The following is a 17,965-nucleotide window of genomic DNA, read 5'->3' on the forward strand; positions in this document are numbered from 1 at the left end:
ATTGCATGTTGTCTGGAGAATTAAAATATATAAATATAAAATCATGTTTAAATATCATATTAATAATATTTTTACACTGTACATTCACATGCTTTGCTTGTACAATGTTTAGATTACAAACTGGCATGTTGACTGGTCGACGCGCTGATGGTCAACGCATTTTATCACTTACCTGATTGACAGACTTGTTCGGCATGTTGATTGGTCGACGCGCTGATGAGTTAATCGCTAATCCTGATTGACAGCTCTGTTACGCAACACCGAACGCGCGTTCGCTTTCTGGGACCGCTACTGAATTTGGGGTTCGCTTTCAGCGTTCGCTCTGGGTCCGCTCTGGGTTCGCTTCGGGTTCGCTAGGGGTCAGCCCTAGCGGACCCCAAGCGAACCCAGAGAGCGAATCCGGGGTGCGCTCTGGGTTAGCTTTCTGTTAGGTTGTGTCTGGCGGTACTGTACTTAAAAATAATTGATTTCAAAACTTGTATTACTGGTTGGCAATGAAAGGTGTCAATTAGAAAAAAAACATCCTGTCGATTGAATAGGTGAAAAATCTTGTGTATTAAAATAGAAGGGTCAAATATGAAGACCTCTGAAGAAATGAAAATAATGATTTTAAATTATATATTTTTTATGAAATACTTAAAAAATAATAACCGAGTAGCAACTTTTCTTATTGATACAATAGAATGTATGGAGATAACGAACATTATTTAAGACCAAAGGTCCATTAAACAATACAATTTTGAAGCAGAGCAAACACGGACCTCTAAAACATCAGAGATGGGATCAGGTACCATGGAGGAGGGAGAATCCCCAGTCAACCGGTCACACCCGCTGTGTGCTCCTTGTCATGATCGGCAAATAACGAACAAATCAGTCGACAATTCAGTGTGTAAATAATGGCCTAACAATTATATGAAAAACGTCAGTCAGCATTTGACTTAATGATAAGTTGTATTGGCTGACAAGGTCATTGTATCGACCGTAGAATTTACGAAATGATGACTATAAACGAGACAGCTGATATTCTTGTTTCATCAACTTGTTTGCCAATAACTTATCTCCTTTAAGAAATTTTCATTCGTAGAGCATGCTCTTGCGTATCGATTCAACTGAAAGATATAAACCCCATCTGCAGGTGATGTAGGTATATTGCTACATAAGTAAGGGAAGTTGACGGTTGAAAAATTGAAGTAATCACTATTATCATAAAGCTAGGTTGTTAGATTACCATATTATTACCATCTTTTTCTAGTAGAATATCCAAATATGAAACGGATGTCTCAGACTCTGTGGTATCTTTTATTTCAAGCTCACTGGGATGTATCGTATCGACATACGAATGGAAATAACCGGTGAACTAGGAGTGCCATTTGCAGCACTGAATTATTTTGCAACATCTTCATAACAAGATGTTACACAACAACGATTTTAACAAGAATATACATGAAGCAATCCATTGATTGTGTAGAATATTAAATCAGAACCTTTGCAATCGACTAGTGATGTTGAAATTAGTGTCAAAAATTTATTTATTGCATCGTTCTGCCTATGCAAAACTGCTAATATTGACATTTAATGTTCATTCCAACGCAGTAAGGCCACAGTAACGCCAGTGAACACTTGTTTTAACTCTGATACCAGATTTTCATTCTTAAGTCTGATTATAGTAGAATCAAGTATAATTCGTAATTAGATGGAACGTTATGCTGAAATGCTGAAACTGCATCCAGAAGGTTGATAGCGGTGCAATGTCAATATTCTACCCCGATATGTCCTTCCAATAATTCAACATCCTTGAGCAGTATTTCAACATAACAATGCAAGACCACAGACGGCTTGTCTGACAAGTGTATTCTTGCAAAGTAACAACATCCAGTTCTTCCTCAGTTCTACATATTGAGAGTGCATGGAACAATTTGTATACGTATTTCCTTTAAAGAGAACTACAATCCAATGCTCTGCAACAACTGATTCAAGCTGCATACAGTTAAAGTGGGATGATATATCAATTTCCAAGGCTTTCTTTTTGATACTCAATTGTGTCCATTTAGAAGACTATTAATGACCTTGAACTTCCTTTTTATTCCTTCTATTTCATGATCAGTATACATTGTAAAAATTGCAAATAAGATTTAAAGTAACATGTGCAAAGGTATATAAACAGCTTTTGATGTGATTCCTTAAAAAGACAAGATGACTCAAACTAAATAATTTTGCCATCACAATATAACGACAATTTTTAGTGTTCTCCAGTGCAGCATCACCATGCACAAAATCGGAATTTTTTTTTTATTTCAATACAATTTTGAAAACGCTCTTCAAAACTATTTTTTGTTACCTGTTTATGATATTCCTTTTTTTAATTTTTCATCTATTTGAAAGTTATTTTTAATTTTTGGATTATTAAATGGTATTTACAGCTGTAAATTCAAACATTGAGCCTTACATTTACATTATATGTAATTAGATTAGGTTCAGGCGCGGATCCAGGATTTGAAGTTAGAGGGGGCGTCAACAGTAGGCAGGGGGTCTGAGGCCCCCAGTGGGTCCAGGGCAAAGCCCTGGTGGGGGTCCAGGGGGCGAAGCCCCCGCAAGCTCCTGGATTCTAGAGATTTTGTAGGGTAAAAAGGAGGTCTACCAAGTAGAAATTTTTACATTTTCTCGATGAAACTATAATTTACGCTAATATAACTTTGACAATTTTAGGGGGGGGGGGCGCCGGGTGCGCTCCCCCTTAAATCCGCCACTGAGGTTTAAATCTTTATAAAAGACTTTGTGTTTTTAACGTTACTTGAGCTGCTTTCATAAAGTCATCTGATTTACCGACATCAACTCTAATTTTAGTATAGTATGTGTAAATTTGAGTAGATATAAGTTTGTAGGGAACATTTCTCAGTCCATCAGTCTTCATCCTGATTTTCCACGTTTTAAGGACATCAAATCTTTGAAAAAGAAAAGAAAAAAAATATAAGCTACAACAATTCAACAATAACATCTCTCTTTCGTGATGCAAGTTAAAGTAAAATGATATAACTTTAAGTGATCCAAAATTTTTAAAAGGCAACTCTATTTTCCCTATTCATGAGTTAATTTATAGTGGAAATAGCCTAACTCTTTTCATTGAAAATATCCAATCCAATTCACACAAGAATGACTTTCAGCAAGTTAGGTAGAAATTGGCTGAACTTTCTTAAGGGGCAGATTGGATTATGTAAAAGTTTTAACTTAACATTAACACAAATAGGCATTTATGCGGCAAAGTAGATTTTTATTCTCTGCCTGAAATAGGCTTAAGTCGAAAAAACTAAAGAAAGTTAATTTGTTATACCTTTTTGCAGTGTTAGTTGAAAATTTTGACTGGTGCTGTGAGTTTTTAAAGTTACCTTTTCAGCAATCGTTCCCGCTTCCTGTGACGAAGCATTGTATATCTAGCGACAGATGCTGGAGGTCGTATCACACGGAATTTTAAATGAGTCATTCTGTAAATAAAATGTTTATATATATTTCATCATCAGTTGTTGTTGTTAGATTTTCACGTATCTATGCATTTTAATAGACTACTCTGCAGCAAGATTTCTTTTAGGAATGCAACAAAAAAGATTAATGTAAGACACGGGTTATATTTACCCACTGAATTGTCGACTGATTTTTCCGCTATTTCCCGATCATGACAAGGAGGATACGGTGGGTGTGACCGATCGGCAGGGGATGGTCACTCCTCCATGACACCTGATCCCACCTCTGACGTTTTGGAGGTCCGTGTTTGCTCTGCACCTATTTTGTAATGTTTAATGGACTTTTGAGCTTGAATACTGTTCGTTATCCCCATACATTTCATTATATAAAATATGCTTACTCTTGTTGTGAAGTGATTTTCATTTCGTTAAGTTTATAGCCGTAATCTGAACTTGTCAAATTGCTAGTTCCTGGCAAAGCACTATTTGTAAACGTGTTTTAATACATTATTTTGCCGGGTGTTTTTTGTAGAATAGTAATATCCAATTCGTCAAACTGTATCACATTTTGGTAAATATTATTTTATTCAATATGCAAACACTTCTCACCTGTAGTACATATCGTCGTCTTCCCCTCCCCAGCCCCAAAACATGTTGGAATATCCGTTAACTTTACGGAAAATGTGTGGTCTAAACCCTAACACTCCACCCACTAACCAGCTGTACACCAACCTGTGTAACAAATGTTTAAATATTTTGATATATTTATAAAAATCAATCTAATATTTTTGTTAGATATTGCTCCAAAACGCTATTATTTTTAATAATCGTTGGACATTGATTCCAGTTGTGTTTGCACGTAAAAGAATTTTAGTCGAATGAGAATTTTAAAACAAGTTCAAAATGCTTAATCTGCAATCACTCGGTATTTTTCAATGTATTAATGTTGACTGTACTTTTAGTTATCAAGTCTGAATAGCTCCTACGTAATTATTTAATAAATTAAGCATTTTTATCTAAATAAATATAAAATTCCTATTTAAAAAAAGTTATCTTATCATGGCTTTTCAATGTCAATGGGTATAGATTTCAATGCTATTTTAATAAAACTCTTTTCAAGAGTACCAGGTGCACTTTAATTGTTTTAGTTTGCATGATTCCCAAGATTGCCAGTTTGTGTGGATTTATTTTATGAGAAGGACGCTTGAAGTAATTTGTTGCTATATCGGGTATCATTTTTTCGCATCAATAACAGAAATTATATTCAAGAACAAAGCCATTAATAATTCATATCGAAATTTGATTCATTCTTTGTGATTCAATTTTTGTAAACTCCTTACTCCTGGGAATAAGGTTGGGACCACAATATTGTTCAACAATATTTAACGATGATAAAGTGTGGATTTGTTTTATGAGATGGACGCTTGAAGTAATTTGTTGCTATGTCGGGTATCATTTTATCGCATTAATAAAAGAAATTATTTTCAGGAACAAAGCCGTAAGTAATTCATATTGAAATTTCATTCATTCTTTGTGGATTCAATTTTGATAAACTCCTTACTCCTGGGAATTAAGTTGGGGCCACATTATTGTTCAACAATATTTATCGATGATAAAGTTGAATGCATTTGGCATGAAATATCAACGTGTCTGCGGAACTTATTGATACTAATATTTTTGATAAATAAATCATGTGACTACTTCATTGCAATTTTATACTTTCCGATGTCTATTTTAGCATTTCAACAGATCTCAGATATCAACAGTTAGAGTAAAATTATCAATGGATTCTTGTAACTCGTCGCATTTCAATGATTTTAGTTCAAAGAATTCAAGGAATACATACGCTTCTTTTGATAAAAGGAATATTTTCATCACAGTTGTGCTGGAAAAATTCTTCTGATGGGTCACTTTTCACACATTTTAACTAATGTTATGATGAAAGATTTCAGTAAATAAATCTTACTTGTAACCATCTTCATCGATTGCCACCGATAGATGGCGTGGTTGATCCCCACAGTAATAGAGATTCCTGTCATTTTCTGGAATAAGGTCAACGTCATGGAAGAATACACAATTAAAGTCAAATAATTTCCCTGCTTCGAGAAACCCGGCATTCATAAGTCTTCCTTTGTTAAAAGTTGTATTTCCTGTCTACAATATAATCTCGAGTTACTTGAAATGTCTTTAAACTAATTTCTTTTTAAAAGAACATACTTAAGGCACTTTAGAGAAATAGAAATTTACTTGAACCTGTTCAATTACAAAAATTCTAAATTCTGTTTGTTGAGCCATCAGAATAGGGATAAGATTCTTAAGAAGAATGCAAAGATGTTCCTCTCTATCTCTATATGGTATAATGATGGCAACACGACGTGTAGGTTTGCATTCTGTCGGTATCCAATGTCCTCCAACTATTCCCATTTTTCTCGCAGAAGAAAGAGAAAATACAGTGCAGTTACGTCTATCAGGATGAAGTTGCGTATCTTCGATTGTTCGACGTGTTGATTTCGATAACTTTGTTGTTTTGGGACATTTGATTTGCTGACACTTTGTTCTGTTGCAATACATCATGTTACAGGATTCTACTGCGCTACGTTCAATGTGGAGTTTCAGTGTGTGACATTCCGCCATGACACAAGGCTTGATATCGACTGTCCTGTTGCCTCCTGAAATAATACATGTTTTTTAAATCTACCACAGCATGTATAAATGTTTTCAAATTTTAACAAAATGATAATGAACATTATAATGATAGTATCTTTAATTAATGTAAGACCTAACATAGTCCTTGTACTTAATTACTCAATAATACTGTATTTACCTTAACGTGTTTTATTTTACACATAATTAATAATATTTTGAGTTTGTTTCAGAGTGTTTAATAGTTTGAATTATATTAATAAGATGTATCTCTCTTTGGTCTCGTTTTACTTCTAAAAGCTTGTGAAAACACCCCTGAATAGTAAAAAAATGATATAATATGAGAGAGAGAGAGAGAGAGAGAGAGAGAGAGAGAGAGAGAGATTCATACTTATCTCTGACGTTAATGCTGAAATAAAACACGGTTTCCCGATGCCATTTGCTTTATGAAATTTTCTTTCTGTTTCTCCCATTTTAAAAAATTGTTGAACTAGATCTTCAAAATTAAAATTCCATGTGGAAGCAGATGAAAGATTCCTTGAAGTTATTTGATATTTTATCAAAGATGTTTTCATAATCAAAAGCATATTTATCCCACAGAAAACCAGCAATACCAATAGCACTGAAAGAACATAAGTTTTATTTAACTTCATCATTCCATTATGTAATTGTTTTCTTTTCACGAAACAATATTTTTGGCAGAAACCATCTTTAGTGCATTTTTACATCCTTGTTACACATTTAGACTATATCACCGCACTGTAGCTTTTTACCTTGATTATAGGGTTTTTAAACACGCATTGTAAATAGAAAGCAGGCGTTAATAATACATTTTTATTGTCATGAAAGAATCACGTAGGGGTATTCTTTTTAGACTGAAAAAGGCAGACCATTGTATAAGGTTTTGTATTTCGGCATGTTTCACTGTTATTTACTGTTTTAAATACACATGTGAAATATGAAAGCCCCGAAGTTGTTGGTATCCAAAGTAAGGGCTTGTCACAGGGATTACATATGTGAAGTATGAAAGCCGTAGCACCAAATGTTCAAAATTATGGCCAAGGATAAAGTTTTCCAAAAGTAGGTCAAACTCCTATGTCAATGTCAAAGGGTTAAGGTTGTTGGCATCCAAAGGAAGTTCTTGTCACAGGGATTACATATGTGAAGTATAAGTATGAAAACCCTAGCACCAAATGTTCAAAAGTTATGGCCAAGGTTAAGGTTTTTCAAAACTAGGTCAAACTCCTAGGTAAAGGTAAAAGGGTCAAAGTTGTTGGTATCCAAAGGAAGATATTGTCAAAAGAATTACACATGTGAAATATGAAAGCCCCAACACCGAACTCCAAGGTCAAGGTCAAAAGGTCAAATATAATGGTACCCAAAGAGAGGTCTTTTCACAAGAAATACACATGTGAAATATGAAAGCCATAGCTCCAACCAATCAAAAGTTATGGGCAATGTTAAGGTTTTTGCGGACAGACAGACAAACAGATAAACAGACAAACAGACAGACAGACAGACAGACAGACGGACGAACAGGGCAAAAACTATATACCCCCGAATCTTCAATACGGGGGCATAAAAAACAAACCTAAAATCCATTTCCCATGGGAAAAAAAAAACATTTCGTGGTGTTGATGTTGGGGTCTACGTTTTATGGGTCGAAAGAGGGGGGTCCAGAGTCATGTTGCCTCCGTATTTACTTTTGTTAACTCTGAAAATTCCCCCGTCGACCCTCCCCCCTCTAGATACGTTAATAAATTAATGTATTCTATAAAAATCTATATTAATGTCGTGAGCCAACTGTGCATTGTTAATCTAAAGAGCTTCTTTTTTTTTTTTTTTTTTTTTTTTAAACTCTGAAGAGGTCCTGATAGCACAATGTAACATCTGTTGTTATAATCCAATTTGTTAGATGCAAACTAGTAGATTGCATTCCCCCTCTTTTAAAATCGTGTTTCAAATATTTTTCGAAATTATATGTGGGAAAATTCCAAATATAGGGAAAAAAAACATTGTATAATGTAAGACATAGATCTCCTGCAATAATTTTAAGTAGACAGTTTTAAAATTATATTTATATATTATATTATATATATAAATTATATCATTTTTATACATAAAAATCTTTATTTTTAACTTTGTTATGAAAATATTTTCAATGTACTCTAAATGTATCAATACTGTAATTGCAATTGCAACAGTGAAAACAGTCCCAATGAAAATAAAATCAAATTTTTGTCCAACTTTACAAAGGGCAGAACTGAAAATAATCATCGAGGAGAGAGAGGGAGTGTTTTGCTTGCATCCAATAATGAGTTATCCCTGTTAAGTTCTGACGACACGTTCCCTGAATATTTGTTTCATATTTCTTAGTTATATACCAAAATATCTATAATGATTATCAAATTTTGAATTCTCAACTGTTTTTAAAATGCTTAAAAAATATATACAAAACAAAAATTGAGATATCAGCATTTTAAGTCATTTCCAGATGGATTATATAGAAAACAACTTTCTCTGGTACCTTGCACAAATGCCTTTTAATATACCCCGATTTTTTTGTGAGGAAGCTTCTTAAAGTAGAAATACCCATTCACAAATTTTTGTGAAAGATTATATATCATTGAGGAACGTGCCATCGACCTTAATGGAAATAAAATTCTTTTAAGGGGATTCTATTACTATCATTATCAACAGGTAACTAGTAATTGAAATATAAACTGTATCTATTCTCATAAATATTTGACAAAGCGTTTATTTGTGTGTTTTAATGTATGAATGTAAGTGTGTTAGTGGGGTGCTTCAAATGAAATTAAATTATCTACATGTTTTCATTTTGCCCTGTTGCGGAAGATTTTATCTGCAAAATATTTCAAAACAAAATAAGGATCATTCTTTTTTTTTTAATTAAACAAACTACTCTTTTAGTTTTCTGTAACAAAGAATGCTGAATTTTTACTATTTTGTCACTTACTACTCAAAGGTATGTCTGGACCTTGCATAAAGGTACATTCTCAAACATCGGTGTCTCTAGAAAATCTGGATCTCTTGATATTTTTAAAAAGGAATATGGTTTTGCAAGATACACACCTTATTAAAATCATATCCAAATGGTCAAGATCTAGATACACATCTAATTCAAGTCATATCCCAAATGGTTAAGGTCAAGATACACATCTTATTCAAATCATATCCAAATGGTCAAGGTCTAAATACATCTAATTCAAGTAATATCCTAAATGTGGGCTAGATACACACCTTATTCAAGCCGTATCCTAAATGTCATGGTATAGATACATGCCTTATTCAAGTCGTATCTTAAATATCAAGGTCTAGATACTGTAGATTCCTAAATATACGCGAGGAATAAATTATCGCGTAATTACGCGAGAAGCACCGCTCGCGAAATAAAATTACTCGCTTTTATTTTTCTGGTGCTTTAACGTATGTAAAATCTCTAGATAAATCACCCCTTCGCGAGTTATTGTTCTCGCGATTTGACGTCCTTGGGCCATTTTGCGATAATAAGTAGTCGCGTAAAATAAGGAATCTACAGTACACGCCTTATTCAAGTTATATCCTAAATGTTAATGTCTAGATACACGCTGTATTTAAGTCGTATCCCAATGGTCAAGGTCTAGATACACACCTTATTCAAGTCATATCCCTATGGTCAAGGTCTAGATACACAGCTTATTCAAGTCATATCCAAAATAGTCAAGGTCTCGATACACGCCTTATTCAAGTCATATCCATAGTGGTCAATATCTAGATATACATCTAACTCAAGTCATATTCCAAATGGTTAAGGTCTAGTTTCACACCTTATTCAAGTCATATTCAAAATGGTCAAGGTCTCGATACACACCTTATTCAAGTCATATCCAAAATGGTCAATGTCCTGATACACATCTAATTCAAGTCATATTCCAAATGGTTAAGGTCTAGATACACACCTAATTCAAGTTATATTCAAATAGTCAATGTCTAGACCCACACCTTATTCAAGTTATATTCCAAATGGTCAAGGTCTTGCACACATCATATGTAGAAAATGTGTTCGTGGTATGCAGCTTTGAAACCCTCAGTTGAATATAACTGAAATTTTAGTGTGTCAAAACTTTTATTGCAGCTCGGTTAAGGACATGTCATTTAAATAGTGAAGTTAGGAGTGAAATTAGTTAATAAGGAGTGTTTTGTATTTAAATTACTAGTTTTCGGTTTGAAAATGTTTATTGCTTTCAAACTTCATGAGGGGTTAGGTGCGTAAAGAACGACAGCTGAACACATCATATCATGTGAACATATCTTATCAGATTTCTTAACGCTTCAAACCTAGTGTTATGTCGTAATTTAAAGTTACTTAGACAAAGTACCGTCTCCATGAATTTTTCAAGACAAGCTACATTGTCTCGACTTTTCATCTTATATTTTGTGAAAATTCAATCTCCTGAATCGTTTCTGCACAGCATTCTTTTTTAACAAAAACATCTTGTAATTATATCTTGCTATTTTATTAGGTAAGCGTGAATACTCAATTTTTATCAGACTGTTTTAGAAATCTGCTAAACATGGTTATTATATGTACAAATGCAAATTAAAATGTTCACTGAGTGTTGTGGTGGCATGTAGGGATTTTCTATATTTGTCCAGATTTTAGAAATATTGTTTTAAAAAAGATTTGCATTTCAAAAAATATTATCACATGATATATTATTCATTCTGCATTTACAATTACACAGGTAAAAATGGCTCACATGACGGAATTCTTCGTATGAGAAGAAGACGAAAAACAACACGCACTAAATTCTATGCAAATATTCCATACGCTTTGTAATAATTTTCCTATGGATATCGTACGATTTAAGGTATTAGACCCATGTTAAGACCGAACTTTCTTACCTCAGATATCAATTACGTATAAAATAATCTGATATTAAATGAAAGAATTTTAGAGTGAAAAAGGATTTGTACGGAAGCCCATTAAACGCTATAATTTTACGTTTAAATGCAATAAGCCTTCCTTTGCCTTCCTTTTAAGGATTCGTTTTGCGTTTAAACACACTTTTTAGAAACTCGAAGTCTGATCATCTCTGTGAAGTGATTTATCTCAGGGAACAGGTACAGAATGAAAGCTGCCATTTTCAGCTGATTACTGTTGACTGTGCCGTTTGGTCCCTTTCCGTTTACTTTTCAGACTTTTCCAGTTAATTTAATTGGATAATTTCATCCTGGAAAGTACACCCATACAGATGAGGGTGCGCAGTGACTCTTCTTCGAAAAAGGTTATAGGGTCCAGAACTCAATTAACTTGGCATTAAAAAATAATGCAATTTTTGAAACAGTTCTACAGTGCCAGAAATACAAAAATTCATTGCGAAGTTCCATTTTAATTTTAAAAGTCTTTAGAAGTCGATCTGATACAGATGACAAAAACATACATAATAGAATAGAGAAACATTAGAAAGAATTTCATTTTTGTTTTTAATTGCAATTTCTTTTTACGATCTTCTTTACATTGCTATATTTACGTAACACGCTCTATATCAGATTTCTTTATCAGTATTGAATTATAATCTTGCTGGGTTACTCTATTACTAGGTGTTGTAAAAGTAGCATTTATCGCCTCTATAATGTCATTGGCTTTCCGACATCAACTCAAATGTTAGTATAGTACGTGTAAACTGGAGCAGATAAAAGTCTATAAGGAACATTTCTAAGTCCATCAGTCCATCAGTCCATAGGTCCATCAGTATATAGGTCCATCAGTCCATAAGTCCCTCAGTCCATACGTCCATCAGTCTGCAACCTAGAGTTCCATTTGTTCAGAATCCCAGAAGTCCATAGGTCATATCGTTAACACGATCGAGGTTTAATGAATTCGCGGAATTTGTGATCGTGGTTCAATGAATTTGCAGACTTTGAATGAAATAAAACTTAAGTACATTTGCTTCTTTAACATCTATTTTGTGACTTTGAACAAGTTCAAATATTCGGGAAAAATCTGAGTTTAGTGTTACATTATGATGTACAATGTAAACATGTAACCTTTAAGTTTATTATTCTAAACAGAATACTTACATACAAATTCTAAACACTAATGTGTCTTTTCTAGCTTGTAAGATATACAGATTCAAAATATTTTGTGAATTTCAGAACCAAACAGAAAGAAATAATAATGTATTTTCTTATATTATGTACAAAATGACATAAAAATGGAATTATTTCTCAAGTTATCAAATACATATATTTTTTAAAGAATAAGATTATAGCATATGTAAAAATGCTATTATTGATAATTTTGTATCCAGTTAATCTTATATACTACGTGTAACAATCTTGAACCAGGATAGTTAGAAAATGTAAATGAATTTTCATTGCGTTTAATTAAAGGAAAAAAGGTCCATTGCTTGTATTATTACATCGCATTGAAAGAACGAATTCTCGGTATTCGATGTTCACTTGAGTTAACCCAGTGTACGTCAGAGTGATTTATTCACTATTTTCAGGTAGTTTGAAGTATAAAAATATTTTTCCTGCTCTATGGCAATGATAAAAAAGAAGGAAGCTTTTACGTTTTCTAATGGTTTAAATTGTGGAAGAATTTTAACATTTTATTGTTAAGTTTACCATGTTTAGGAATCGATTTGAATTGAGTAGGACATAATATCGATAAAAAATGCACATTAGTGCTCAAGGTTATGTTTTTACGACAGGTTTTTAAAACCAATATCCATTGTGTTTTCATTGACCAAAGAAATATAAATTGTTCATATCTTCTCTGCAATAAATTCATTAACAGCTGATGTGAATTTAAGGAAAACATGGAAATTGAAATAATAAAATGAGTATGTATTAGTGTGTAATACAGGGTGTTTCATAATATATGTTACATTTTGAATATACAAATTCCAAACACAAGATACAGACATGTGCTTTCATCAATGCCTGTATCCTTTAGATTCATTAAGTACAATTACCAACCAAAATATTTAACACTGGACGAAATCTAAACCATTATGGAAAATAAGCGAAATTTCGAAATTGCGTTAACTTATTTTTGTTACGTTGAATTTCACAACGTCAACAGCTCACATTGCATGATCTCCGCCTATTTCAACAGCAAGAAAAAGTTGCTTCTTGAATCTTTTTTAAAACCTTCCTCACACATTTTTACTGATTAGACACTCCTCATTTGAAGATTCTTGTTCTTTATGAGCTTATTCAGTATCTGTGATCTAGGATTGTAGACACTTCTTAAGAAATCCCTATAGAAAAAAAGACAAGAGACTGAGATCTGGCATGTGCAGGGGTTGAACTCTCTCCTTTGGGTGTTGCATTATTGAGAATTGATGTGCACGTTGAAAACTACATATTATATTTCAAAGTTTAATATACAAATCTAGAAATGCTGATATTGCCAGCATCCATTATTGAAAACATAGATCTAACACATTCCTGAGGAGTTTACTAAACTATCTAGCGATTCCCCTTCAGCAAGAAAACCTTTGGTTCTGGAGGTCCTTTTTAGTCTTCCTGGACTATCGTGTCATTAATTTAACGCATATTGTCTGTCCCTGTTCTTTCAACCTTTTCTTTGTTACTAGCCCTCTGATAGCATCATAGAAATCTTTTCTTTTGGAATATTTTTCTTCATCAACTTCTGAATGAATTTCGGCGATATGTATTGATAAAACAGCTTTACAATTCAGTAATATGTTGATAAATTATATCCATTTCGCTAAACATTCAAATTATGGCATCGGCGTTTATATTACAATTAAACATTATAATACGATCATTTCCTTGACTTCTTCACACGGAATAAAAATACAAGATTTGATGTTTAAAATGATGTAAGGTTTGTTTTTGAAACATAATAGGTAAGAAAAATATTAAGATTTAAAAATAAAGTATATATTGTGAAACACCCTGTATATACCTAATGTTTGCGATGACTCATTTGTTTTTAAAAGTGCAATAATTAATGAAATCTTATTCACTCTTTCTTGAATTCAAGGATTCCTCCATGAGTTTTACACTGCAATTATGCCCCACCTCCTCTGTAGTTCCAAACCATTTAACTATTACATAATTCCTCTACAGTTGTGAAAGAGGATAAATCCAACACAGGAAGATATTTTAAGGCCTATCAGAGGGATTTTCTCTGTATGGAATATCTGATTTCGCTGGGTAAATTATTTTAGATAGAAGGAAAATTGTTTCGAACCTTAAGGTATCCCATAATTGGATACATTACAGACTCCAAATGTTAATAGCCAATTAGCAAATAAAGTAGAAAAATTGGATAACTTCAGCTTTTTTCACCTTCAACTTTCCCTATCTATGTAGTAACATTCCACTTTCACCTGCATATAGTGTTGATGTGTCCCACCTGATTTGGTACTCTAAAGCACTGTTCTAGGTATGATCAATTTTAAACCTTCATTGAGATAGGTTTGTCCGATATCTTTTAAAATCTAAACGGTTCATTCCCTTCTCAGGCCTATGATTGATGGATTATTTGAGGCTTTCTTAGTATTGAATAGCATTCTTACACATTGTAGCACACTAATGATGAGAAGTCCCCGACATACAAAATCACTACAATAGTGGAGTTCCGCTGTCTTTCACTTTGACAATTTTGATTTTCTGCTGACACTTATTTCGAGTCATAAGTTTATAAGCATAAATAATATGTATGTCACTTAGGAAACTTCAACAATTTAATTCTTAAGATTAAATTATGTAAACAGAAAGAACAAGATTAAATTTTACTATACTCTTCAAGAACAAATATATATAACTTCGTGTCGTTGGACATTTTTAGTGCTTTATATATATATATATATATATATATATATATATATATATATATATATATATATATATATATATATATATATATATATATATATATATATATATATATATATATATATATAATTTAAAAAAGATGGAAAAATAAATTAAAAAAACAAAATAAGATAAAAAATGCGGAACAGGTGTAATATGAGAAAGAAAATAAAATTTATTTCAAAATCATTTTCAAATTTATTTTAGCTGAATATGATTCATTCGATCATAGTTTATATTCTTTAACGCAGTTATTTAACGGAGAACCATTCTAAATTATATTACAACCAAAAAAAAAAATGTAAAATGCTATGTACAATGTGCTCTTTTTAACACTTATATTTTGTTAATTTCTATTCACATCATTTAGGTGCAAGAATTCCTTTGAATGTGGACATTTTTAAGGTAGGTCGCGGGTTTGTTTTTTGTCATCAAATTTGGTATACAATTTGGACAATTCGAGCGGTTGTTTTTTACACATTTGATTATGACGTCAGTTACGTCACAAAGGCGACGTTGCGTTGTTTCCCCTATAATTCTCTGAAAATGACTTCATATATAATAGTATGTGCGAATCAAGTAGATTAATACAAAGTACATGAATGATGCTATTGTACGTAAACCTCGTACATGTATGAGCCAAGATCGGGTATTATTAAATTACAGTCTGAATTCTGATGTGATTATGTGTAATGTCTTAGAACAAACTAAATACGTAGCAAATGAAAGGAAAAATTGATATCGTAAGTGTACAGTACTAAACTGCTAAATGTCAATCAAAATGAGTCATCGTAAAAGTTATGGTATGCAAAACGAAAAAAAAAAGGCTTAGCCGAAAACTTGAAGGGTTGTATACGCGTACGTAATTTGCAACTCAAAGGAAACATGTGGATTACACCAAGTTTGCAAATCAAAGCCGGGGCGATAATGTTTTTATACTTTCAGGATGGATTCAATCCCCAACACTAAAAAGGATGAAATTTAATTACATGTATTTTCCTCTTATCAATTCTGTATCACTATTATGATCATTATTATTATTTGTTTATTTTTCTTATTTGAATCTCGTGTAGTCGCTATATATACAGGCTAACAAATTTTGAAATGCATTACAAATATAAATTTATACAAACACCCGGACTATCAGACCTATATGACACTGTAAAAGGATAATAGTTTACAAGTATCAAGTACATTTTTTCAGCATAACAAAAGCTGTCTGTGTATAAGCTAAATGCAAGTGTACTGCATTTTACGTTTGGAAATTTGATTAAGAGAATTTAACAAATGTTTGAGAGTTAGGGCCACATACTAGCTTGCGACTAATATAGAAAGAACATTGCCAGTACCCCCTCCATTTCCTCAGTATGGGGATGTTTTTTTCTTCACCGTTTTCCAATGAAGTGATCAAATTTATGTGTTTTGTCTGAAATCTTACTAAACATGAACATCCTATATATTTATCACTCGCGGTGTTGTCACTGCATGTTAATTCTAATGCACTAGAAATGATCATACCGTTCATTCTGAATTTGTGGGCAGAATTTGAATTTCACAATACTAGTGTAAATAAGTTGCTGGTCATCTTAATATGTTTCCGCAATAAGTCAAATGATAAATAAAATCACATTTTACATCTATGTCACCTTTCAGATCTTGCATATTCCAAATGTAAACTTTAAGATATTTATACTCGTATGCAAACGTGATTACATTCAACATATGACGTTGTAGTCATAAATAACGCCATAAACGCAACATTTTGGCAATATTAAAGCAAAATTTGAAATTATTTAGCAAAATAAAAAAAAAAAAAAAAATTAAAAAAAAAAAAAAAAAGCTAGAAGACATATTGATTTATTTTTTATATCTATAGTTTTATTTTAACCTCATCTTGACGTTTTGAAATTCCGGACTAATTCGTCTCCGTCTTTAAAAAATTATCCAAATTTTTTTAAAAGAAACTCTTTCCGCAAAATTGGCTTAAAAACGTCATTTTTCTTTATATTTCAATAGTAAAGCGAAAAAATGGTACTAAAAACTATACCGCGTTTACTGTAATTTAGCATTAAAACTACGTACGCAAATTTAATAAAAGTGACATAATATATGCTGTAAATTCTAAGGAACATTATATCAAATTTTCAGGGTGTGTTTTTACGTAAGAATTTTTATGCAGTGAACCCGCGACCTATCTTAAGAGATACCATGTCTGAATGGCGCACTATAACACTCTGACGGTACAAGATGTCGCCTTGTACATATTGTCGACGGCGACAATATGAAGTTACCCTCACTGCACATATTGTCATCTACTGGTACATATTGACGTAATAAATAGTGGTACTACAGCCGAGAGTAGCGTTTTTTCTCATTGTAGAATGGACGATCAAATATAATTAATATTATGGAACACATTGTGGTCAGAGACGATGATTGCAGCAAAAATTTGCATTATCGCTAAGATATTGGCTGAGGAATGTTTTACGGGGGTCGGAGTAAAAGATAAGAGAGAATATATCCTTGGTATTAAAAAAGTCCTTAAGCAACTCTAACTAGTGAGCGACAAATCATGCAGTGAGGTAAGGCCCGTAATGTCGCCGGGAATAATACGGTTAACACTAGATGGTACAATGTACAGGTAGGCGAGCAAGAGTTATCTCTTATAGTACGAGTTATCGTTCATTACGTAGTAGATCTATTCACTCGTACGTGGAATATTCGACAGGTGTTAAAATACATGTATACGGAAATAAATGAAATATTCTAATTAATATTAATATTCACGGTAATTTACATTTATTTCACTGGCAATTTACAATTGGTAATTATATATTAAGTCGTACACGTAAAAGTAGAAATACTAGTCCATATAAACAATGTATCCATTTAAATTAATCATCAAATATGGATAAATTGATGACAAGCGTGGATTCATTTAAATTCAAAAATAAAATTCGTTGAACTATAATTATTAGATATATTTTTTCCAATATTCATTTGTATTT

General features: G+C 32.5%; 2 protein-coding genes across 2 annotated transcripts in view; both read right to left on the bottom strand.

Annotated features, from left to right (window-relative positions):
* LOC133191623 (beta-1,4-galactosyltransferase 4-like) overlaps positions 1-17,965 on the bottom strand; it is a 235,185-nt gene that overhangs the window by 37,357 nt on the left and 179,863 nt on the right. The gene's annotated exons all lie outside the window — the stretch shown is intronic.
* LOC133191108 (beta-1,4-N-acetylgalactosaminyltransferase bre-4-like) lies at positions 2,547-6,141 on the bottom strand. Its single transcript, XM_061326803.1, has 5 exons — positions 5,709-6,141; positions 5,422-5,609; positions 4,065-4,187; positions 3,384-3,479; positions 2,547-2,942 (listed from the first exon to the last, which is right to left on the bottom strand). Exons 1-5 carry the CDS (start codon positions 6,087-6,089, stop codon positions 2,762-2,764), a joined length of 969 nt encoding a protein of 322 aa, XP_061182787.1. The 5' UTR covers positions 6,090-6,141; the 3' UTR covers positions 2,547-2,761.

This window comes from Saccostrea echinata, unplaced genomic scaffold (genome assembly GCF_033153115.1).
Source record: "Saccostrea echinata isolate AGI-Se365-2 ecotype Australia unplaced genomic scaffold, CSIRO_AGI_Sech_v1 ptg000023l, whole genome shotgun sequence".
Lineage (NCBI taxonomy): Eukaryota > Metazoa > Mollusca > Bivalvia > Ostreida > Ostreidae > Saccostrea > Saccostrea echinata.